This window comes from Marmota flaviventris, chromosome 17 (assembly GCF_047511675.1).
Source record: "Marmota flaviventris isolate mMarFla1 chromosome 17, mMarFla1.hap1, whole genome shotgun sequence".
NCBI lineage: Eukaryota > Metazoa > Chordata > Mammalia > Rodentia > Sciuridae > Marmota > Marmota flaviventris.
In genome coordinates, this window is record NC_092514.1 from 62,283,247 (window position 1) to 62,307,754 (window position 24,508).

The 24,508-nt window shown below is 40.4% G+C and overlaps 2 protein-coding genes across 17 annotated transcripts in view; one reads left to right on the forward strand and one right to left on the reverse strand.

Annotated features, from left to right (window-relative positions):
• Nucleotides 1–24,508, reverse strand: part of Wipf2 (WAS/WASL interacting protein family member 2) — a 117,252-nt gene that overhangs the window by 37,089 nt on the left and 55,655 nt on the right. For 2 of the 11 annotated variants that reach the window (XM_071603960.1, XM_071603963.1), the window contains exon 1: nt 13,267–13,523. The exons of 4 other annotated variants lie outside the window; for them this stretch is intronic. The gene's annotated coding sequence lies outside the window, so the exon portion shown is untranslated. Of the gene's footprint in view, nt 1–1,524; nt 1,595–7,890; nt 7,976–12,904; nt 12,962–12,984; nt 13,100–13,266; nt 13,524–24,508 lie in introns of those variants that run through there. 5 more of the 11 variants (XM_071603961.1, XM_071603956.1, XM_071603964.1 and 2 more) reach the window with 5 other exon arrangements.
• Nucleotides 14,747–24,427, forward strand: Rdm1 (RAD52 motif containing 1). 6 transcript variants are annotated; one of them, XM_071603967.1, is made up of 5 exons: nt 15,847–16,046; nt 16,288–16,344; nt 19,643–19,828; nt 22,265–22,350; nt 24,071–24,427. In XM_071603967.1, exons 2-5 carry the CDS (start codon nt 16,323–16,325, stop codon nt 24,170–24,172), a joined length of 396 nt encoding a protein of 131 aa, XP_071460068.1. In that variant the 5' UTR covers nt 15,847–16,046; nt 16,288–16,322; the 3' UTR covers nt 24,173–24,427. The 6 variants fall into 6 exon arrangements, 5 of the variants coding, with proteins under 5 accessions (XP_071460069.1, XP_071460068.1, XP_071460071.1 ...); XM_071603970.1 differs by having other exon boundaries at nt 15,849–16,046; nt 19,647–19,828; XM_071603968.1 differs by lacking the exons at nt 15,847–16,046; nt 16,288–16,344 and adding an exon at nt 14,747–14,819 and having other exon boundaries at nt 19,647–19,828.

Here is a 24,508-nt window from a genome sequence, read left to right on the forward strand (position 1 = left end):
TCAAAAAACAAAAAGGGGCTAGGAGCCGTGTTGGAGTTGTGGCTCAGTGGCAGAGTGTTTGCCACTCAGTGGCAGAGGCTTGGGTTCGATCCTCAGCACCACATAAATAACTAAACAAAGTTACTATGTCCAATCTACAACAAAAAATATTTTTTTTAAAAAAGCCACCCTACAAAGCTGGGCAACCTGCTGAGGTTGAAGCAGGAAGATCACAAATGCAAGGCTAGCCTCAACAACTTAGTGATGCCCTATGCAACTTAGAGAGACTGTGTCTCAGAATAAAAAATAAAAAAGGGTTAGGGCTGTAGCTTAGAGGTAGAGCACAACCGGGTTCAATCCCCAGTACAAAAAAAAAAAGGAAGGAAGGAAGGAAGGAAGGAAGGAAGGAAGGAAGGAAGGAAGGAAGGGAAAAAGAAAGAAAGGAAATAAAGGGCTGGGGATGTGGCTCAAGCGGTAGCGCGCTCGCCTGGCATGCGCGGGACGCTGGGTTCGATCCTCAGCACCACATACAAATAAAATAAAGATGCTGTGTCCACCGAAAACTAAAATATAAATATTTTTTTAAAAAAAGAAAGGAAATAGAGACTTGGAAAAAAAAAAAGCTAAAGAAAGCTCCTAAAACTCCAATGAAAGAAAAAAGTGAAAAATTAAAAATTGGTGAGGAAAAAAATAAGAGGACCAGCCTAGGAGCTTCACCATCTGGATAAGGGTTCCCAGATAGAGAACAGAAATTATTATCAAAGAGGGAATAAACTATCAATACAAGAAATAATACAAGAAAATTTCCCAGAATAGGTAAAAATAAACTTTTAGATTGAAAAGGTCTGGGCTGGGGCTGGGGCTGGAGCTGAGTGGCAGAGCACTTGCCTAGCATGGGTGAGGCACTGGGTTCAATCCTTAGCACCACATACAAAAATAAGCAAATAAAATAAAGGCATGCTATCCAACTACAAGTACAAAAAAATAAAAAATTAAAAAGGCCCATTGAATACTAAGCATGATGAGTTTTAAAATAGCCACACTAAGCCACAATATCATTGTATTTCAATTCTAGGGACAAAAAAAAAAAAAAAAAACAAGATCCTAAGATGTCCAGAGGAAAAAAAAAATGTTATAAAAAAAAATCGGGGCTGGGGATGTGGCTCAAGCGGTAGCTTGCTCACCTGGCATGCGTGCGGCCCGGGTTCGATCCTCAGCACCACAAACAAAGATGTTGCCAAAAACTAAAAAATAAATATTAAAAAATTCTCTCTCTCTCTCTTAAAAAAAAAAAAATCCAGGGCTGGGGTAGTAGCTCAGTGATAGAGTACTTGCCTAGCACACGTGAGGTACTGGCTTCGATCCTTAGCACCACGTAAAAATAAATAAATAAAATAAAGTTATTGTGCCTACCTACAACTAAATACAAAAAAAAAAAAAAAAAAAAATCCAGGGTTAGAATAGCATCAAATTTCATAATACCACAAAGCAAGGGCTTATAATTTTTGAAGAACTATAACATCCAAAATAATATTTTATATTTGCCTAGCGTGCGTGCGGCCCGGGTTCGATCCTCAGCACCACATACAAACAAAGATGTTGTGTCCGCCGAAAACTAAAAAATAAATATCAAAAAATTGTCTCTCTCTCTCTCTTAAAAAAAAAAATAAAAAAGAAGAGACTTAGGGCTGAGGTTGTGGCTCAGTGGTAGAGCACTTGCCTAGCATGTGGGAGGCACTGGGTTAGATCCTCAGCACCACATAAAAATTAATAAATATATATATATATATTTTTTTTTTAAAGAAGAGATTTATACTTCTGTCAGATTTAGGGATGGGGGCTGGGGTTGTGGCTCAGCAGTAGAGCGCTTGTCTAGCACGTGGCGAGGCGCTGGGTTCAATCCTCAGCACCACATAAAAATAAATAAATAAAATGAAGGTATTGTGTTCAACTACAACTAAAAAAATTATTTAAAAAAAAAAGAATTTAGGGATGAATCAATGTTTGATATTCAGTAAATCAAGCAAAAAAAGAAAAGAAAGGAAGGAAGGAAGGAATGACTAATGTTACATCTAGGGGAAAACCGTGCAAGAAATTAAATGTAATCTTGGTACACATCATCATTAGGTTGACTACAAATTTTCTTTATTTTCTTCCCCCTCTTCTTTTGATAACATTTTCCTCTACTTCCTTCTAGATTCACCTGGAGATAAGAGGCTAGAGACCCGGAAACTATATTTCCCAGAATTCTGTCAGTGGGCTGTGGTTTAAGATCTGAATGATAGAAGAAAGGCAGATAGATGCCATTATTACCCTCCAATAGCAATGAATGGCCCCAGATGTTCTACAAACTGCCTGCTTTGGTGCTTAAGGTAGCTAAGATAATATAATGGTGGCCTGGGGTTGTGGCTCAGTAGTAGAGGGCTCACCTAGCATGTGTGAGACACGGGGTTTGATTCTTAGCAGCGCATATAAATATTGACAACTAAAAAATACTGAAGAAAAAAAAAGGACTGAAATAAAATGTAAGCAGATGCTTCATAAAATGTTGATCCAGACTTCACACGAAGAGAAGTGTCATGCCTCATTTCAATATATTAAAAGTCCCAACGCCCCACAGATAATCTAATAACAAAGCTATGACTTTCACTATTGAAGAGTCTCTTCTCTATCATCCTGAAAAGCTAGAAATATGCACATTTTCATTCCTTGATCACCAGTGATAGACTACTAAATCAAGAGTCTACTTTTAAGTTATGAAAACAGGACAAGCTAATCCAGTTACATAAGAAAGGTACGAAATCAAACAGGACCATCTGGGCTTTGAATGCTGTGATTTCCAAACAAAAGTCAATATACTTGCAGATAAAAATGCTTTCCTATATCCAGAGTTATAATGGTCCCAGATTTAAAAAGCTTTCATATATTCATAGTTATAATAGATGCTGGACATACGCATCATGTTAAAACATATGGCCTAGACGACAGGTATAACAGAATACTATATTCACCAGTTCATAATAAGAACATCTGTGCTCTTTTCCTAGTCCCATGAGGATTGTAAACAGGTCAATATTCCCTAGAAATAAATAAGTTTTCTGTTTCCTAAAAATAGCATAATCTAACAAACCAGCAATCCAATCATGCCCCATAATCTAAGAACTGTTACCCAATAATTCTATCTCCAAACCAGTTTCTAAGATCCTAAAGTTGTAAGACCCAATCCAGACAACTAAGTTGAATTTGCAGGACCTGAGAGAAATCAAGATTAAAAGAATAGGCTTGGGCTGGGGATGTGGCTCAAGCGGTAGTGCGCTCGCCTGGCATGCATGCGGCCCGGGTTCAATCCTCAGCACCACATACAAAGATTTGTGTCCGCCGAAAACTAAAAAATAAATATTAAAAATTCTCTCTCTCTCTCTCTTTAAAAAAAAAAAAGCAAGCTCCTTTAAAAAAAAAAAAAAAGAATAGGCTTTATCCTGGAAAGTTATCATACAAAGCATGCTCTACTGCAGAAGCATCAGATTTTAATTCCTTTATTATACTAATGGTTTCACTATTAATACTAATAAAGAATTAAAAAAGAATTCTTTTGTAGAAAGAATCAACAGAAAAAAAATCTCTAGAGATTGTGCTCAAAATTCACTATACTATTTATCCTTTTTCTTTTTTCTAGGAGAGCCCACATTTCCTAACCTTGCCTCTTCTCTGCTTCTCATTCCTTCTCATTCCTTAAGCACTAGCCATGCTCAAACTTCTTTCAATTTCTCAAAATATCCACATTCCTTCCCTGCTCAGGACCTTCACGTAAACTATTCCCTCCATCTAGAATTGTCTTTTGTCCTACACTTATCCTTCGGTTTCAGCTCAAAAGTCAATTGCTAGGCTGAGGTTGTAGCTCAATGGTAGAGCGCTTATTTAGCATGTGTGAGGCATTGGGTTAGATTCTCAGCACCACATATAAATAAGTAAATAAATAGATGTACACTGACAACTAAAAAATATTTTAAAAACAAACAAAAAACAGTCAATTGCTCAAAGATCTTCCCTGACAGCCCTTCCATCTAGTCAACCTGGGCTGGGATTCCTGTTAACTATCTGCAGTTTGCTCCCTGCTATATCTTCAGCACCTAGCACAGTCCTTGGCACATAGGAGCTCAACAATTCCTGTTAAACAAATGAATAAGAAATATCAAAAAAAGAAAAAAAGGGTAAATGCCTATAATCCCAGTTACTCAGGAGGCTGAGGCAGGAAGACAGCAAGTTTGAGGTCAGCCTCAGTAACTCAGCTAAACTCTATCCCAAATTTTTTAAAAAATTAAAAGGCTGGGAAGGGGCTGGGATTGTGGCTCAGTGGTAGAGTGCTTGCCTAGCATGTATGAGGCACTGGGTTTGATTCTCAGCACTGCATATAAATAAATAAAGGTCCACTAACAACTAAAAGAAAAAAAATTATCTTTAAAAAAATAAAGATAAAAAAAAGGGCTGGATGCTCAGCAGTAGAGCATCCCTGAGTTCAATCCCTAGTTCCAAAACAGGAAGAAAGAAACATTAAAAAAAAAAAAAAATCAGCTTGAACAATTCTATTCCTCCACCACTCCCATAGTAGGAATTGAAAACCGGGGTGCTTTACCACTGAGTTACATCTCCAGCCCTTTTTATTTATTTTGAGACAGGTCCACACTACGTTGCTGAGGCTGGCCTCAAATTTTTGATCTTCTTGCCTCAGTCTCTCAAGTTACTGGGATTATGCATGAGCCACCACATCTGACTGAGAAATTCTACTTCTAAGACTTTACCCTTAGAGATATACTCACATACACATAGGTTATTCACTGGAGCATAGTTTATAATAGCAAAAGACTGGAAACAATTAGAAGATCTATCAGTATAGTTTGTAATAGCAATAGACTGGAAACAATTAGAAGATTATCAGTTCAGGGAAGGTATCAAACTCTTTTTGTTGATAAAGATAATGGCCAAAGTAAATTCAAAAACAAAAGAGCCTGGCATGGTGGCTTATGAGGATAATCCCAGTAACTCAGGAGTCTGAGAGTAGGAGGACTGCAAGTTTGAGGCCAGTCTCAGCAACTTAATGAGGCCCTAACAAACTAACAATACTCTATCTCAAAATAAATAAAAGAAGTAAGAGATACGGCTCAGTGTTTAAGTGCTCCTGGGTTCCCTGGTACCAGAACAAAAACAAAAAAGATGCAGATAGTATCAACAGTGTGCTACGCTTGGTCTTTTTTTTTTTTTTTTTCAAGCAAGAAATATATACATTTGCTTTATACATGGATGGTATCTCTAGAAAGGATTTTAAGAACATAGTATCAGTTGCATCCAGGACAATGAATTGGACTGATGAGAAGGGTAGAATGTATATCTGAGGGTATATCTTTTACCTTTTGAATTCTATGCTATTTGAAAAATAAAATCTGAGCTGCAGTTGTAGCTCAGCATGTGTGAGGCACTGGGTTCAATCCTCAGCACCACCGAAATAAATAAATAAAGTTTTTTTAAAAAAGGGCTGGGCACGGTGGCACATGCCTGTAATCCCAGCGACTCGGGAGGCTGAGACAGGAGGATCCCAAGTTCAAAGCCAGCCTCAGCAACAGCAAGGCGCTTAACAACTCATATGGCTCAGGTTGAGTCCCCCGAGTTCAATCCCCGGTACCAAAAAAAAAAAAAGGGGGGGGCTGGGAATGTGGTTCAGTGATAAAGCACCCCTCGGTTCCATTCCAAGTACCCATCAATTAATCAATCAATAAAATTAAATAAATAATTTCTAAAAATAGTCATGTCCTTATTTCTGAGAGACAGAAAGAGTTTAAATACCCCATACCTGAATCTTAGATGACAAAACACCTTACCTGCCTGATGAGCACTGGGAGGGCAGAAATGGAAACAGAAAAAACTCACTTATCCACAAATCTCAGACATATTACCTCATACTAGATTGTACCACTTTATTTTTTATTTTATTTTTTTTTAAAGAGAGAGTGAGAGAGATAGAGGTAGAGAGAGAGAGAATTTTTTAATATTTATTTTTTAGTATTTGGCGGACACAATATCTTTGTTTGTATGTGGTGCTGAGGATCGAACCCAGGCCGCATGCATGCCAGGCGAGCGCACTACCGCTTGAGCCACATCCCCAGCCCCTAGATTGTACCACTTTAAATTCCATTTTTCAACAACCAAGTGTCCCAATTCTGAATACATATGGGGAATGTTTTCACAGTCAGAAGAGATTATTAGTAGGTTTGTTTTTTTTTTTTAAAAAAGGAAGGTTGGGATTGTGGCTCAGTAGTAGAGTGCTCGCCTAGCACGTGTGAGGCCCTAGGTTCAATCCTCAGCACCATATAAAAAATAAATAAGTGGGGCTGGAGTTGTGGCTCGGTAGTAGAGCACTTGCCTAGTATGTGTGAGGCCATGGGTTCGATTCTCAGCAACACAAATAAATAAATGAATAAAATAAAGGTCCATCAGCATCTAAAAAGATTTTTTTAAAAAGAGTATTTTAATAAATAAGTAAATAAATAAATAAGAGCTGGAGTTGTGGCTCAGTGGTAGAACACTTGCTTAGCATGTATGTGAGGCACTGGGTTTGATTCTCAGCACTGCATTTAAATAAATGAATAAAATAAAAGTCTGTCAACATCTTAATAAATAAATAAATAAAATAAAGGTATTGTGTCCAACTACAACTAAAAAATAAATTTTTTTTAAAACAAAAGATTATTGGATTCAGTGTTTTCATAAGCATAGAAAGTAGGTCAGTGAATTAATACTGAAGAAATATAAATACTGACTAAAAACAAATTATTTGCACTGAGGGACTTCAAAATCCAAATGAAGTTTATTTGAATCCACCAAGTTTAAGAAACTAAAATAGTTCTAAAACTTAATCATAAGAATTTGTACATGTAAGTATACTATATTACTTACATATACAGATCTACCAAACTTTAAGAGACTTTTCAGGAAAGAAAGATTTGAGACATTAAACATAACTTCAATATTTGCTACCACAAGCAAAGCCCTGAACCATATCAAAATCTCTGAATTTGAACCTGCATATTAGAAACAGAATATTATGGACTAATGATGGCAGGAAAAAACTGATTCCAAAGTTAATAAGAAGATTTATTTGGGGGTTATCTGCAACGTAGGGCCACTCATACATTACAAGAAAAGATCTTCAAAGTCTATCCCAAACCAGGCATGGTGGTGCACGCCTGTAATCCCAGTGGCTTAGAAGGCTGAGGCAAGAGAATTGTGAGTTCAAAGCCAGCTTCAGCAATGGCAAGGCACTAAGCAACTCAGTGAGACCCTATCTCTAAATAAAATACAAAACAGGGCTAGGGATGTAGTTCAGTGGTCAAGTGCCTGAGTTCAATCCCCAGTACCAAAAAAAATCTATCCCAAGATTTAGCAGAAACAAAGTAGTCTTCAGCTAATTATTCCCTGAAAAACAAAAGGGTATTTACAAAGTAGAGACAGTCATTCTAAATTATATTAAGTGTAGGAGCCAATTCCTGGTTCTTCCATTTGATAACTTATATGCCTCCATGGATTCTTTCTGTATTCTAAGTCAAAAATCTTGAGAGGTTTAAAAGTGACACAGACATTAAAGAACCTACCACAGTTTTTTCCTCTATTAACATCATAATGTTGTGTTTAGCATTTTTCCCCTCCCTTCTTTCTTTGCCATACTGGGGTTCATACTCAGGGCCTTTTACATGCTAGGAAAGCACTCTATCACTGAGTTACATCCCCAGCCCTTTTTATTTTAAGACAGGATCTTACTAAATTGCCCAGGCTGGCCTCAAACTTGCAATCCTCCTGCCTCAGCCTCCAGATTAGCTGGAATTTCAGGCATGCACTACCATGCCCAGCAATTTAATATACCTCCTTAAATTATATACAGAAAGGCTCATTGGTGGCTGGAGTTGTAGCTCAATGGTAGAGCACTTGCCTCACATTCACAAAGTCTTGGGTTCATTCCTCAGAACTGCAAAAAAAAAAAAAAAAAAAGAAAGAAAGAAATGTTCATAAGCTTAGCTTATAAGGTTCCTTTGGCTCAAAGGCTTGGGATTTGGGGCAGAGATTGGAAATACTACCTTTCTTCCTCAATGCCCTAGACTTGCAAAGCTAGGCAAAAGCAATGATTCTGCATTTAACCACTAGATGAATAAGAACCAGATTTGAATTTAGAAAAAAAATAATAAATGATTGCAAGAACATTCAGTAAAGACTGCTGCCTCTCTTTCCTTGCAGAACAGCTCTCAGGATCTGCCAATGAACCTCATTTTGACATGGAACGCCCCATCCACTCTAATCCAGGCTCAAGAGACAGTCAGTCAACCGGAACTCTGCCAACTTCTGCTTGGGAGCTGTGTGAAGAACAGTAGCAACAAGAGCCTACTTTGACAAGGAGATCAACAATCACACTCAAGAAGAAAAGAAGTTATTTGGCAAAGGGATGCATGTTGCCAAAATGTTAGTCACAGCTTCAAAGTCCTGGTTTGTGTATCTGCAACTATTCTTTGCTTTGACAGAGTCCATTCTCTGGTGCAGGAAACCCAAGTCAGCTTCTGTCACCCTCCCCATTTGAAGCAGTCAAGAATCCTTTCAATTTGGTGATATCAAACTGTGACACAGACAAGATATCCACCAGAAACTAAAACGGAGGGGGGGAAAATGTGAAATCTGCCATTTTCCACTTAGTAATAGCTCAAGCAGAGCAACAAGAAAATGTAGAACAGGAAAAATTGAAAAACATTATATTAAGGAAGCAAGCTATACCAAAAGCCTCCCCAGGAGCTCTGAGCCTCTATAAGTTATCTCAGAAATCTCTTAAAAATTAACCAAGGGGGGCGCTGGGCTGTGGCTCAGCGGTAGAACGCTGGCCTGGCAAGTACGAGGCCCTGGATTCAATCTTCAGCACCAAATATAATAAATAAGTAAAAAGAAAGGTATTGTGTCCGACTACAACTAAAAAATAAATATTAAAGAGGGAAAAAAAATGAACCAAGAGGGCTAGAGTTATGGCTCAGTGGTAGAGTGCTTGCCTAGCATGTTAAGGCACCACATAAAAATAAACAAATAAAATAAAGGTATTGCATCCACCTACAACTGAAAACTATTTAAAAAACAAAAAAAAGAAGAAGAAGAAGAAGAAGAATGAAGATAGCCAGGCATGGTGGCTAACACCTGTAATCCCAGCAGCTCAGGAGGCTGAGGCAGGAGGATCATGAGTACAAAGCCAGCCTCAGCCAGACTTTTTAGTGAGGCACTAAGCAACTCAGTGAGATCCTGTCTGTAAATACAATACAAAATAGGATTGGGGGGCGCGCTGGGGTTATAGCTCAGCAGTAGAGTGTCTGCCTCGCACATGTGATGCACTGAATTCGAATCTCAGCACCACATAAAAATAAATAAAGATATTGTGTCCATCTTTTAAAAAATCTTTAAAAAAAAAAAAGGGCTGGGGATGTGGCTCAGTGCCCTTGGGTTTAATCCCCAGTACCAAAGCAACCACAACAACAACAAATGAACCAAGATGCAGCACACACCTTAATCCCAGCAACTCAAGAGACTGAGGCAGAAGTTCAAGGCCTCAGCAACTTAGTGAGGTCCTGTCTCAAAATAAAAATAAAAAGGGCTGGGGATGCAGCTTGGTGGTAGAGTGTCCCTGGGATCAATCCCCAGTACTGCAAAAAAAAAAAAAAAAAAAAAAAAAACTTGAAGGGCTCAGAGGCAGCACACTTGTCTAGTATGCACGACACTGGGTTCAGTCCCCAGGATCCTTTAAAGAAAAAAAAAAAAGTCACACTGTAGGTTGAAAAATCTGGATATTACACAGGTTTTTACCCCCATATAAGTACATATATACCACAGCCTGCAGCTCTTCCTGGAGTGGGTGTGAAGGCTATAGTTTACTCAAACAGCCTGAACCAACAGCCTGTTGAATTTCAGAACTACTTCAGCAGTAGGAAAATAGAACCAAGTACACCAGAGCCAACCAGAAAGCAGAAGAAATCAAGAAAAACATTCTATAATTTTCTCTTCAACACAAGACTCCTCTCTTCCCTTCTTGAAAGCCATCAGTAAAACCTGAAAACCCCATTGTTCTCAATATCTTCCAGTCTCCCCTGCATTTCACCTTTGTGCTGACATCACACAGCTAATCAGTACTAACTAGGGTAAACACCATTCTGATATTAAGTGGGAGATAGAATTAAAAAATGCCCTCTCTTTAGCAAATCCACCTCGAACCTCAGAAATGCCAAGACTTTCAGGAACACTTCTAGATTAAATAAGTTTACCTATGTGCAAAGTGTAGAGAGAATCACGCCTACAGAAGTTAAAAAAGCCAGATGTGGTGGCACATGCCTACAATCCCAGCGACTCAGGACGATTGCAAGTTCAAAGCCAGCCTGAGGTGCTAAGCAACTCAGTGAGACCCTGTCTCTAAATAAAATACAAAATAGGCCTGGGAATGTGGCTCAGTGGTTGAGTGCCTCTGAGTTCAATCTCTAGTACCACCCCCCCAAAAAAAAGTTGAAACAGGATTTTGAAGAATTAACAATGAAGCAGGAATATAGCTCAGTGGTAGAGTGGTCTAGTTGGAAAGAGGCCCTGGGTTCAATACCTAGCACTACCAAAAAAAAAAAAAAAAAAAAAAATTAGCAAAAACAAACAAACAAAAAAACCAGTAAAGCAGCTAAAACTGTCCACAGCACACTCATCCCTACCAACTGACAACAAGGCCATAGATAGTGACTGGATTAAAACATAAGGCTCAATTGTCCAAAATATTATTTTTCAGTGAATTCTCAAAGAGCTCATGGAGGGTCTGAGGTTGTGGCTCAGTGGCAGAGCGCTTGACTCACACGTGTGAGGCACTGGGTTCGATCCTCAGCACCACATAAAATAAATAAATAAACATATTATGTTCATCTACTACTAAAAAAATAAAGAAAAAAAGAGCTCATGGAAAAACCCAGTTTCTGTCAAGAATAAAATACTACATTCTCCTAGTCTCCATCAGCTGACCTCATTCATTCCCAACTCTAATTTCCTTATCTTCATTTTGATGGTAGCCAATAAAATGTAACACAATAATTAGAAATTTTCAACTATAAAAGTTTCACACTGGGGCTGCGGTTGTGGCACAGCATTTGCCTAGCATGTGTGAAGCCCTGGGTTCAATCCTCAGCGCCACATAAAAATAAATAAATAAAAAGAAAGGTATTATGTCTATTTACAACTAAAAAACATACATATATTTAAATTTTTTAAAAGAATAGTTAAAAGCTAGATGCAGTAGTGCACACCTGTAATCCTAGTAACACAGGAGGCTGAGGCAGGAGAATGGCAAGTTGAAGGCCAGCCAGGAGAATGGCAAGTTCAAGGCCAGCCTGTCTCAAAATAAAAAATAAAAATAAAAAGGGCTGAGGCTATAGCTCAGTGGCAGAGCACTTGCCTAGCATCTGTGAGGCACTGGGTTCGATCCTCAGCACCACATAAAAATAAACAAATGAAGGTATTCCGTCCATCTACAACGACAAAAAATTTTTTTTTAAATAAATAAAAAGGGCTGAGATGTAGCTCACTAGTAGGGCACTCCTGGGTTCAAATCTCCAGTACAGGGCTGGGGTTGTGGCCCAGCGGTATAGCGCTCGCCTAGCATGTGCAAGGCCCTGGGTTCGATCCTCAGCACCACATAAAACAAATAAGTAAATAAATAAATAATCAAGGTATTGCATCCAACTATGACTAAAAAAATATTTAAAAAAAAAAAAAAATCTCCAGTACCATGCACACAAAAGGACTGGGGATGTAGCTCATCTTACACACCCAAGGCCCTGAAATCAATCCCCACTACTACGGGGGGGGGGGGGGGGGGGGGGGGGGGGGGGGGGGGATATAATTTAAAAACTGAACATGCATCAAATCTAAACCAACTCTTTCCTGGCAACACACACACACACACACAAACACACATATTTACACACAGATATACATTTTATATAATAATGTATATATATGTGTGTGTGCATATATATACACTATTATACACACACGCGACCAAGAGGAAGAGACTGAGAAAAATGTCTTTCAAATAGCAATATCTCAATCTTGTTTCCAGAGCACTTGTTTGCAACCACTTCAACATCTCACTTGTTTAACACAGTCTTTTAGAGAACAGGATGAGGATTTTAATTCCTGATAAAGAATGAGAGAAGATTTCATAAATGGTTTCTAACTGGCCTTGAAGGATGAGTAGAATTTTATCAAAGGATGCAAAAGTAAATTCCTCCTATACTACAAAGGGGGGGAAAATGAAGAGTTTAATGATTTGCCTCAAAGTTAATGAGTAAAGCCAGAGGTGTGCTAGAACAGTTTTTACTCTCTAAGCTCTTTTCTGGTTCATAAAAGGAGAAGAGTAGCCGGAAACATTCAATAAGTCATTCGGAAACCAAAACTTAAGTCAAAAATAACAGCATGAAAAAAAAAAAAAAAGAAAGAAAGAAAAGGAGATGGGCCCTGGAAGACCCCAAAACAGTATTTTTCAAGCCCCTTTAAAAATATGAATTCCAGTACACCAGCTTCTTCCAACTCCTCACTACAATGTCATCTTTTCAGAATTTTCCTTCCTGATCAGCAACTCAATCACACACAACGCCCACATCTAGCACTCCAACAGGAACCCCTCAACTCCAGGTGCACCAAAACGTATCTCAACATTTCTCAATCCAACCTTTAACTCCATTCTGACTGCCTCTCAACTAACGCTCGTAAGATTCTATCTAATGTAAGCAGTTTGCTTAGCCATCCTCCCAACCATGACTTTTTATCTAAATCAATTCTCAAAATGTCACACGGGCCTCCTCACCCAGAGCATCCTACTAATTACCTGTTCCCAACAGGTACTCCCTTCCCATCTCCCCTTTTGCGCACGGTTACCTCGTTCTTCACCGCGAGTTTCCGTCTTACCTCAACCAACCCTTCAAGATGCTGTATTTCCTGTCTCTCAAAAAGCACTTCGCCCATCTTCGCAGTCCTCGCCCGCCCAGTACCAATTCCTGACCACTCCTCCTTAGATGACCCACGCCCCCACTCTAGCTTCTCCAGACCCAACCCCCATTTCCCCAAATCCCGCCCCCAGAGCCCCTCTCTCCCCCTCAGGCCCCTCCTCCGGTGCCCCCCACTCTCCTCAAGCCCCGCCCAAAGCCCCCCTCTCCCGGTCCTCCCTCCCAACTCAGGTCCGCAGGTCACCTCAGCGACGGACTCAGCCCTCTCAGCCTCTTTCCGACCTGGTTGCAGCTGCTCCGGGAGCAAATCCTCCGCCACCTCTGCTCTGGTTTCGTCTTGTCTCACTCGCCCCCCCAGCAAGCTCTCTTTCTCGCCGCCGCCGCCCCTTTTGCCAACCCGGAAATGGATGTGCTCCCACCGTCCCCAGCGTCCGCGAACAAAATGGAGGCGGGGGAAAAAGGAGGAGGGAGCGGGGAGCAAAGAGACGCTAAACGCATGCGCCTCTGGAAAACCTGCCCCCTGCCTGGCGCACGTAAAGACGGAAGTGGCTGGATCGGTCGCCATCTTGAGAAGGTCGCAAGAACTCCACTTAGCAGCTAAAACCGGGATTTGCATCTTTGACTACAATTGAAACTACCTGGAGAGCTTCAGCTAGCTACTGATGTCAGGGTTGTAGTCCTAGAGATTCTGATTTAATTGATCGAGTGCAGCCTAGTATCGGGACTTTTAATGCGCGTGATTCTAACATGTCACCGAGGTGGAGAACCACTCAGCTATCGTGTTTCTTGAATATACTTCTTTTTCATCTTTAGTCCACTAGGCGCGCTCGCACACACACCCTCCCCGTAAGTGTCCTTCCCTAATCTCGAGTTAACGAAGAGAACGCCTCAACTAACCTTGCAAGGGCCCAATAGGCAAGCTCTGGTTGTCATGGCAACAGAGAAGCAGGCCCCTGCTAACAAGTCATCCTTTACATCAACTGAGCCACCAGATCCAAACGGTATCTTTCGTGGGCCAAGGGTTTCCCATTTTCAGTGATGAGAGATGGTGCTGCGAAATCCTTCAGCTGCTTGGCTCAGAGACAGAAATACTTTGCCCTTCCTGGCGCAATTGCTAACTCCTTGGCAACTGATTGAGGATTTCTCCCAAGTCCACCCACAAAAGCACTTTGTCACTGCAGCCCATCCCACTGATTTATATCCTCAAACTGCTCTTTGGGTCAGTTCCATTCCCAGCGCTGAATCTGAAGTAAGAGACAGGATTGGGACTTAGTCCCCACAACTTAAAAGGCTTCGGCGACCCTGTCTGTAAAATTGATGCATATGCCTGGTCCCTTCTGTCTCTTAGTGTTGTTGGAAGGCACAAATCAGGTAATGAATGGGACAACACGTGATAAGCCATAATTGTTATTATTTTTGTTTTCCTTCTCTGTTCCACCATGAGTAGTGCTGGACCCCACCCACTAGTCAAGTCAGTGTCTCATTATGTATCAGATGTGGGCCAGGCACCAGGAGATTGATAACAGAGATGACTAAGAGCCTCTGTCCTCAGGAACTCACCGTGTTGGTGGGCAGACTGGCATGTAAACAGCTAGCTGAGGTACAAGTCAGCATGTGATTAGTGCCATGGGGACATCAGACAAGGGAGTGATTAATTCCTGATAAAGAATGAGAGAAGATTTCATAAATGGTTTTTAACTGGCCTTGAAGGATGAGTAGGATTTTATTAATAATCAGAGAAGCAAGGAACACATTCCAGACATAGAGATCAACAGATGCAAAAGTAAAGATGTCCAGGTATGTACTTCTGCATGCTTGAAGGTGAGGTAATGCGGGAGTGGATCCTAACTCTTGCTAGAGCCTCCCAGATCTTCATCTTCATGTCCTACCTGTACCCTCCTCAATCACTTTTATGTTGTGTGGTCCTGCAGGCAGCCCTGACCTCAGAGCCTTTGTACTATCTATCCTCTTTAATTTTTCAGGCCTTAGCTCAAATGCCCCTCTACAGAAGGCATTCCCTGCCCACTGTAGCTAATGTAAGCCCTTGTGCTCTGTAACATCACTCTGTGATAAGGGCAGCCACCGTGGTGAAAACAGGGACACATCACTTGTGGAGATAGCAATAGACTTCATGAAGAAAGAGCTAAGTAAGGCTGTTACCCATTTTCTGAGTGAGATCTGACGGATGGATAGGAATTAGACAGGGTTTCAAAGAAGGGAGGATTCCAGGGAGAGTATATGCAAAACAGGAAGAATCATGGCATTTTCCAAGAAAAGTATTTTGATGTGATGAGAGCTAGAACTTAAGGAAGAGACAAGAAATTGGGTCAAAGGCATAATCATGGGGCCTGTGACTTTGTGGGTGTGTATGTGTGAGGGGAGGAGGGTGTGAGTGTGTGTCTGTGTGGTAGTAGGAATTGAAACTAGGAGTACTCTACCACCATGCTACATCCCCAGCCCTTTTTGTTTTTCTTTTCTTTTTTTATTTTGTTTTAAGACAGGGTCTCACTCAGTTGCTTAGGGCCACACTTAAGTTGCTAAGGCTGACCTTGAAGTTGTGATCTTCCTGCCTCAGCCTCCTAAATTGCTAGGATTACAGGCATGTCCCCAATGCCTGGCAAGGTCTGACATTAACACCATGTGCCAGGTACTATTATAACTTCACATATCATAACTCACTTAATCCTCACAATAACTTTCTGAGGTACATAATACCACCCGCATTTTGCAGATGAAGAAACCAAGGAAACCAAGACTCAACAATGTTAACCACCTTTTCTTCTTTATTTTTTTTTCTTTTCTTTTTTTTTTTTTTTTGGTACAGGGATTAAACTCAGATGCACTCAGCCACTGAGCCACCCAGCCTTATTTTGTATTTTATTTAGAGACAGGGTCTCACTGAGTTGCTTAGTGCCTTGCTAAGTTGCTGAGGCTGGCTTTGACTCGCAATCCTCCTGCTTCAGCCTCCTGAGCCGCTGGGATTACAGGTGTGAACAACTGAGGATGTTAACCATCTTTTCTGAGGTGTGTGGGGGTGAGGGATGAAGGGGCATGGGTAGGGGATTGAACCCAGGGTCTTATACATGCTGAGCACAAGCATTACCACTGACCTACACCCCAATGCCAAAAAGTTAACCATTGTGCTCCAAGTCACATGCCTTCAAAATAGCAGAAATTCTCCAGATTTTGAACTCTAATGATCACATCAGTAAATCTGTCCCCTCCTAGTGTCCTCTTTTTATCCTTTTTTTTTTTTTTTTGACAGAGTCTCACTATGTTGTTCAGGCTGGTCTCAAACTCATGGAAGTAGCTGGGACTACAGGTACACTGCTACACCTGGCTTCAATGCATCTTTTTAAAAACAAATATTTAACTCTACTACCCTGAAGTGAAATTAACAAGCAATATAAATTACCTGGATACACAATTTAATTTTTCTTTTTTTTTTTTTTTATTTTTCTTTTTTTTTTTTTGGATACACAATTTAAAAAGCAGATCAATATAATTTTCTGGCTATTAAAGAAAAATAAAGACAAGAAGAAGGCATTTCAATATGCAAATACTTGGGCACTATTCTACACTGGAAGTTAGAGGAAAATAGGAAACTCTACCCCCAGCCCTAGAATCACTAAGAATGTGATAGGGAAAAATATAGACTGACCGAGGAGAGTTGAATTAGGCAGAATTGCCATTGGTCTGACTTTCCAAAATGGTGAACAACTCTTGATAAAGTTCAGAACAATACAAAACAATTTACATAGTGGTTGCATTACTGGAAAAGACAGGTCATATTAAATATGTGCAAAAATATTGCATATTTGTGCTTTCCTTTTCAGGCTAAGAACCTAAAAGACCTAAAAACAACTAAAATCCTGGATAAAACTTTTTTTTTTAAATCTTAAACGCTGCTGGGCATGGTGGTGCATGCCTGTAATCCCAGTGGCTTGGGAGGCTGAGGCAAGAGGATCACTAGTTCAAAGCCAGCCTTAGCAATTTAGTAAGGCCCTAAACAACTCAGTGAGACCCTGTCTCTAAATAAGATACAAAAAAAGGGCTGGGGATGTGGCTCAGTGATTAAGCGCCTCTGAATTCAATCCACAGTACCAAAAAAATCTTAAATGCTGGGGCTCGGGTTGTGGCTCAGTGTAAAATGCTTGCCTGGCATGTGGGAGAGGCCGTGGGTTTGATTTTCAGCACTACATATTAATTAATTAATTAATTAATTAAAGGTCCATGGACAACTAAAATATATTTTAAAAAAATCTCAGAGGGCTGGGGCTATGGCTCAGCGGTAGCGCACTTGGCTGTCATGTGTGAGGCACTGAGTTTGATTCTCAGCACCACTATAAATAAATAAAATAAAGATCTATCAACAACTAAAAAAATGTTTAAAAAAAAAAATCTCATCCTGGGGTTGTGGCTCAGTGGCAGAGCGCTTGCCTAGCATGTGTGAGACATTGGGTTTGATTTTCAGTGCCATATTAAAAAATAAATAAAATAAAATAAAGGTATTTGTCCATCTGTAACTAAAAATATTTTTTAATATTTATTTAGTTGTAGATGAACACACAGTATCTTTATTTATTTTTATGTGGTGCTGAGGATTGAACCCAGTGCCTCACACATGTGAGGCAAGTACTTTACCACCAAGCTACAGCCTCAGCCCCTAAAAATATTTTTTAAATATCTCAAATGCTGGGCTGGGATTGTGGCTCAGCAGTGGAGCACTTGGCTAGCACGGGCGGGACCCGGGTTCCATCCTCAGCACCACATAAAAATAAAGGCATTGTGTTGTGTCCATCTATACCTAAAAAATAAATATTTTAAAAAATATATCTCAAATGCTGAGCTGGGCATGGTGGTGCACACCTGCAATCCCAGCAGCTAGGGAGGCGGAGGCAGGAGGATTACAAATTCAAAGCCAGCCTCAGCAATTTAGCCAGGTGCTAAGCAACTCAGTGAGACCCTGAGACCCTGTCTCTAACAAAATACAAAATAGGGCTAGGGATGTGGCTCAGTGCTCAACTGTCCCTGAGTTCAATCCCTGGTACCCGCCCCCCCCACCAAAAAAAATAAAAAATAAAAATTTCAAATGCTTTGATGCACTGCTTAGAAAAGTAAGGAATTTTCAGGGCAAAACACAGTAAGTGAAGGCGGGGACACAGAGAGATGTAAGTGGAACACTGAAGCAGGCTTTTGTTCTGAAGGTGCTTGCCTAACTAGGTGAATTTGAGATTTTTGTGAATGTCTCATGGGAAAAGGGAACACCCCAGAACAACCTCAATAAGAGGAATTTAGCAGGAGTTTCTCCTTCCATAAAGGTGGGATTCAAAGGACTACATTCTCATGATAAGAGTAATCCAGAAATCCAGAAATAAACTTGTCCCCTTCTCCCTTGAGTGTACGGTTAATGGAGATAGATCCTGGGATCAGCTAATTACAAAGACGTTTTTCACATAGTACATCCAGCAGGTCATCCAAAAGTCTTGTGAAACCCAAGAGAATTCTTGGTTATAAGGAATCATCCCTTGAATTGCAACACTCTAGAATTCCTGACCAAATTCCAGTAGCGTGTCTTTTTAATTGAGAAAGACAAAAACTCACATTTCCAAAATGTCCCCATGTAGACCATTGCCCCATTCTATACTGTCAAGTTGACAGGGACCAATTTCTGAAAGACTTTAATAGATTTTACCTCAAGGGCAGGAGGGAAAACATTGAAAACTATAAGCAGAGAAGTGCTATGACCATTTTGTACTCTAAAAAAATCCCTCTGACTGCATGAAGAATGGATTAGATGGAGCCAACATGGAGGGAGGAATGCTGGGTGTGAGGCAGCTGTGGAAGTCCAAAGGAGAGATGACAGTAATCTGTACTGACAAGGGGCACTAGGTTTTAGAGGCAGAGCTGCCTATCGGCTGAGCTGGAGGAAACTTAGTTCTTTCCACTATTTAGTTTTCTCTTGCTGAGGTGAGACCTTGGGCAAGTTATTCCAATCTCTGCCAGCCTTAGGGTCCTCATCCACAAAATGGAGATAATACTAAATGGAATGTGTCCCAAGTATGTACACACATGGACAGTTTGCAGTTTTCTTAGCCATGATCAAGAGGTTATTAGCAGTAGAGATGGAGAGTTCTAGAGATATTTAAGAAATGGAATGTAGGGACTGAAGAGAGGGAGCTATCAGAGATGATGGCTAAGCTTCTGGCTCGAACTCCTATGTGGTGGTGAGGCTAACAGTTGGCTGGAGAGAACTGAAAGGAAGAGGGTTTGGGGTGGTCAAGGATCCTGAGCAGCCTGTGGGACGCCCAAGAAGAGATGTTTAGTAGACCAGTGGATATTTGGTTCTGTCACTGAAAAGAGCGATAGCAATTTGGGACTCAGAAACTAGTAGGTGGTCTCCAAAGGTGGCTTTCAGGGGCTGGGGTTGTAGCTCAGTGGTAAAGCACTAACCTAGCACATGTGAAGTGCTGGGTTCGATCCTCAGCACCACATAAAAATAAGTAAATAAATAAATAAATAAATAAATAAAGGTCTCACTTTTTATTTAAAAAGTGGCTTTCAGTGAAGCAGGATTCCAGGTACTCTTTGACTTTGAGCTGACTAGAGACTTTCTTAAGCCAGTGAGATGGAGCAAAAGCGAGACCATCCTATGTCCGGAACTAAGCCTAAAGAAGACCTGGCAGCTTCCACTGTTGTGCTCTCAGGACCTCTAAGATCCCTTATGAGAAATCTGGAAGAAGAGACCTTGGCATGGAGAAAGAGAAAGGTCCAGCCATCCCAGCAACCCAGCTCTTCCTACCAGGGTGAGAGACATGGGAGCCAGCCATCCTAGACAATCTAGCTCCAGACAGCTTCTAACAGTGCCATGTGAGAGACCTAAAGCAAGACTAGCAAAATCATCCCCTGAGCCAAGTCCCAGGTCTAAGCCAAGACTACAGGTCCCAGCAATTCCAGGAGGCTGAGGCAAGAGGATTGCAAGTTTGAGGCCAGTTCATCAACTGTAGAGAGGCCCTAAGAAAGTTAGTGAGACCTGTCTCAAAATAAAAAATAAAAAGGACTGGGGATATAGCTCAGTTGTAAAGTGCCTCTGGGTTCAATCCCCAGTACAGAGAGAGAGAGAGAGAAAAGAACCATTCAGCTAAGCCCTCATGAGAAGTTATAAAACGGTTGTTGTCCGTTAGCCACTCAGTTTGGAATAGTTTGTTATGTATCAAGAGCTCCCCAAACAGAAATATAATAATAAAATCTCGGCTCAGAATTATAGAGAAAAGAGGAGAGGGCTTAAGTGACAACCAAGGAACTATACCTATAAGGAGCAGGCTGAGGCACACATATAACCCCAGCAACTCTGGTGGCTGAGACAGGAGGATCATAAGTTTGAGGTCAGCCTCAGCAACTTAGCCAAGACCCTTATGAAAAGAAAGAAGGCCCAGAAGCTTGCTGTTCAGAAGGCTTTATCAGATGCATTCCAGAAACTGTTCATTGTAGTTTTAGGTAAGACTTCTTTGTCTTTGAAGTACTTCAGTTTCAATGAGCAAATAAACTCATTTTGAAAGTTAATTGGATGAAAATGTGGATATCTAAAACCTTCCATATAATGCTTTCATTCACTAAATTCTTTCATAGCAATGGTCTCAAATTTGTCCTGTGATATTTGTGAGAAAAATGACTGCAAATATTATTGTCCCCAGTTTATGAATGTAGAACAACTTGCCTAAGCTCATGCAGAAAGTATTTGATCCAAGTCTTCCTTCTCAATTGCTTGCCTGTCATACAGAATAGTGATTATAAGTTTTGGACACCTGGGTTTGAGTCCTAACTTAGGTTTTTTTGTTTTGTTTTGTTTTATTTGGTGGGGGGGTACCAGGGATTGAACCCAAGGGCACTCGGCCACTGAGCCACATCCCCAATCCTTTTTGTATTTTATTTAGAGACAGGATCTCACTGAGTCGCTTAGGGCCTTACAAAGTTGCTGAGGCTGGCTTTGGACTTGAGATCCTCCTGCCTCAGCCTCCCTAGCTGCTGGGATTACAGGTGTATACCACCGTGCCTAGCTTGTATCTTAGATTTTTAAAGTAATTTAGGTTTTATAGTCAGACAGATTTTAGGTATTTAATATCTCTAAATTGCAATCTCATTATTGTAAAATAGGGCTAGTAATTCTGCCTACCTTATAGGGGATATTGTAAGAATAAATGAGATTATAAATGTAAAAAGTTCAGAACTATGCTTACATGATAAGCAAACATAATATGTTCACTATCATTGTTATCATTTTCTTTCTGAGTAAACAGATAAATAAACTCTGCTGAATTAAGAATTCAGTTCAGTTTTTACTTATGGCATTGACATATTGGGTAAATATGACTCTTATATAATAATTAGCTGCTTTCATGTGAGCCTTCAAAGAAGCAGGTTTTGAATGACATCACGCTCCCACTTGAGTTCTCCTGTGATGTGAATGTTACAGGCCACATTCAAAAAAAATGTGATGATTAGCAGAATTTCCAAACACAACTGCTCTCCTAGTTCATGGGCTTACAAGCTTAGAAACTGAGAAATCCTAATTAAGTTATCAGATACCCTTATTTGCTTGTAAGAGGTAGCCCTGATTGGTCTCAGCCTTCCAATCTGGGCAGCCCTTCCGGGTTCATGAGCTAGAATTTCCAACGGTCAACTCTTGAGTAACAATCTTGAAGAACTAAGGAACTAAGCTTATATGAACTCAAAACTCTTTAGATCAAAACCTTTATGCTTTGAAGGAAAACTGTATTGTCTATAAGGTAAGTAGACCAGTTTCTGCCAATAAAAGATGCTAGTACTTTCTCCAAAAATTTGCTCATTGTTTCTGGTGGAATTTTGGTTCTCAGGGAGTAGGAAATTGCTCCTTCTTCTAATACGAAGTGTCTTCTAGGCCACGGATCTACACTTGGGTTCTAGGCCACGGATCTACTGAACCATTTGTACATTTTTGTTTATGAATATTTCCTATGTCATTATTTCTTAGTTCCTATCTCTAAGATCACAGCATTCTTTTAACCAAACATTGTTGATACTTCATTATGTATTTTTAAACAAATAGTTATGTTAAGACTGATGCATAGGTGAGGACATTTCTAAGAAATGCTCTTATTTTCTTTCAGAAATCAAAGGCATGTCTCATTAGGGTGCTACCATGGTGTGCAATAAGTTTTAGAATAAGAAAAATTCTGAATTAATTCTTGTTAACTTTATTTCAGAGAGTGGTAAAATAGCTGTGGTGTACAGACCCAGTGAAGAGATCAGAGTTGCCAGAAGTGAAGAAGAACTACATGATATAATTCAAGTATGTGAAGATGAAAGCTCAGGGGTTCCATAGTCAGTGTAGCCATGATTGAAAACAACCAGTGGGCTGGGTGCAGGGTTCATGCCTGTAATCCCAGCAGCTTGGGAGGCTGAGGCAGGAGGATCACGATTTCAAAACCAGCCTCAGCAACTCAGCAAGACGCTGTCTCAAAAGAAAAGAATTTTTAAAAAAAAGGGCTAGGTGGCCTGGTGTTATAGCTCAGTGGTAGACCACTTTCCTAGCATGTGTGAGGCACTGGGTTTGTTTCTCAGCACCACATATAAGTAAATAAAATAAAGATTCACTGACAGCTAAAAATATTAAAAAAAAAAAAAAAGGCTGGGAATATGTCTCAGTGGTTGAGCGCCCTGGTACCATAAAGAAAAGAAAATAAACCAGTGTTATTGAAAGACTTCAGCATTTCATCATGTATCATTCTTAGAAAAATGAAACTCTAAAACTGCTTTTGATTATAGGGGATTTATGGACTTCCTGACCCATTGTTTGAAGTTTAGAGAGTAGAATTGAGACCTCTCAAGGGACTACTGTAGTTACAGACTCAAAAGAGGAGCTAGGCTCCCTTTCCAGAGTTAGAGAAAGTGGGCTGCTTGTCTTTTTAGATTTTCCCTCAAGTAGGATCACAGAGATTTGGCAACAGAGTAACTACAGCCTTAGGTTTGATTGTGTTGTAGCTTTGAGAACTATTATGCCTCCAAAAATGTGGTGTGTTACCTAAATCTCAACATCTCCCTATACTCAAGTAGAATATTTTGCTGAAGAACCTTTCTGTAAATCAATTATATGAAAGCCCTTAACTAGGGAGTAAGTTGCCAAAGTAATTTCTAGATTAGGCATTATTTACTATGTATAAGATATTTGGGGGAGGCACAAAAATATGTTTTATGTGGGGGGCGGGGGGATTAATTTGGAGATTTTCAATTATATGACTCTCTTCAAAAATGTGGGGTGTTTTATTTTGAAAAGGCAGAGGAAGTGGGTTGCATTCTGAAACAGTATTTTAAGTTATTTCCATGTAAAAGTTTTAGTTCAATTTAAATAAAACCAGTTAAGGAAACTTAACTTTAAGAAGTCTCACTTCCTGTGAAATGTGAAAGGAAGTAAGTCCACACTGACTGTAGAAATCCCATTATAAGAGCAGATCCACCCCTTAAGGAGGTGACTTTGAAAACCATTACTATGTGCTCAGCCATATGCAAGGCACTGGGAATGAGAAGATGACACATCTTTATGCACTAGGGTTGTGTCAGGTAATAAGTAATAAAACAGATTACTATAAGGGCTCTGAAAAAAAAGTCATTTGGGTTCTAGTCTTAGTAGTGTTTCAAGAAAACTATTTAAGTTGCAGGCTTTAACATCCTGCCTTCTCTAGATATGTGCACAAGAGTCACCTTTAAAAAAGTGGTGTTGTCACGCCTACTTGAGCCAAGGTGGGAAGGAGATGTTTTCCCATGCCAGTGTAAAGGGCTGTCCACACGGATTCACACCCCTTTCTCAGACTGAATTGCCCACTGCCTAAAACCCCTCCTACAGAAATTTCGGAGTCATCACTGATTTCAATGGTAGCCCCAGCCTAACAGAGTGATGAATTAATTATCAAACATGAAATAGGATAGAGAGTTTAGAGCAAATGGCAACATTTTGGAATAAATAACCTTAATGTGTAGTCTGCCTGTTAACCTAACTGGCCCTCGTTTTACAGGTCACTTGCTTCTCTTGGAAGCAGTATAGCCAAGGGGAGGAAGAATATCTCTGGGATTTCAGCCTGGAAGAGGAAGAATTCAGGCTGCCAGAACTGGACTAGCACTACTGAATATCCCCAGAGGCTCAGTCCTGTGACTTCCTTGGGAATCTCTGCCGCCCCCCACCCAATGGGCTGCTAGAGTCCTGGTGCCACCCACATCTAGGGCCCAGATCCTGCTTCGATGTAGGGGAGGGGGCCTGTGGGAGTCGATTGTGGCCCCTGCTTGGGGAAGGGAAGCTTGGGTTGGTTGATTGTGGGAAAAGGCTCCCCGCGAGCCTAATAAAGGTTGAGCCTAATAAAGGTTGCGTAATCAAAGACGTCATAATCAAGGTGTCATAAATAAAGGGTGGGGCGGGGCCACTGAGGTTTCCCAGGCGGCGCCTCAAGGGGCTGCCA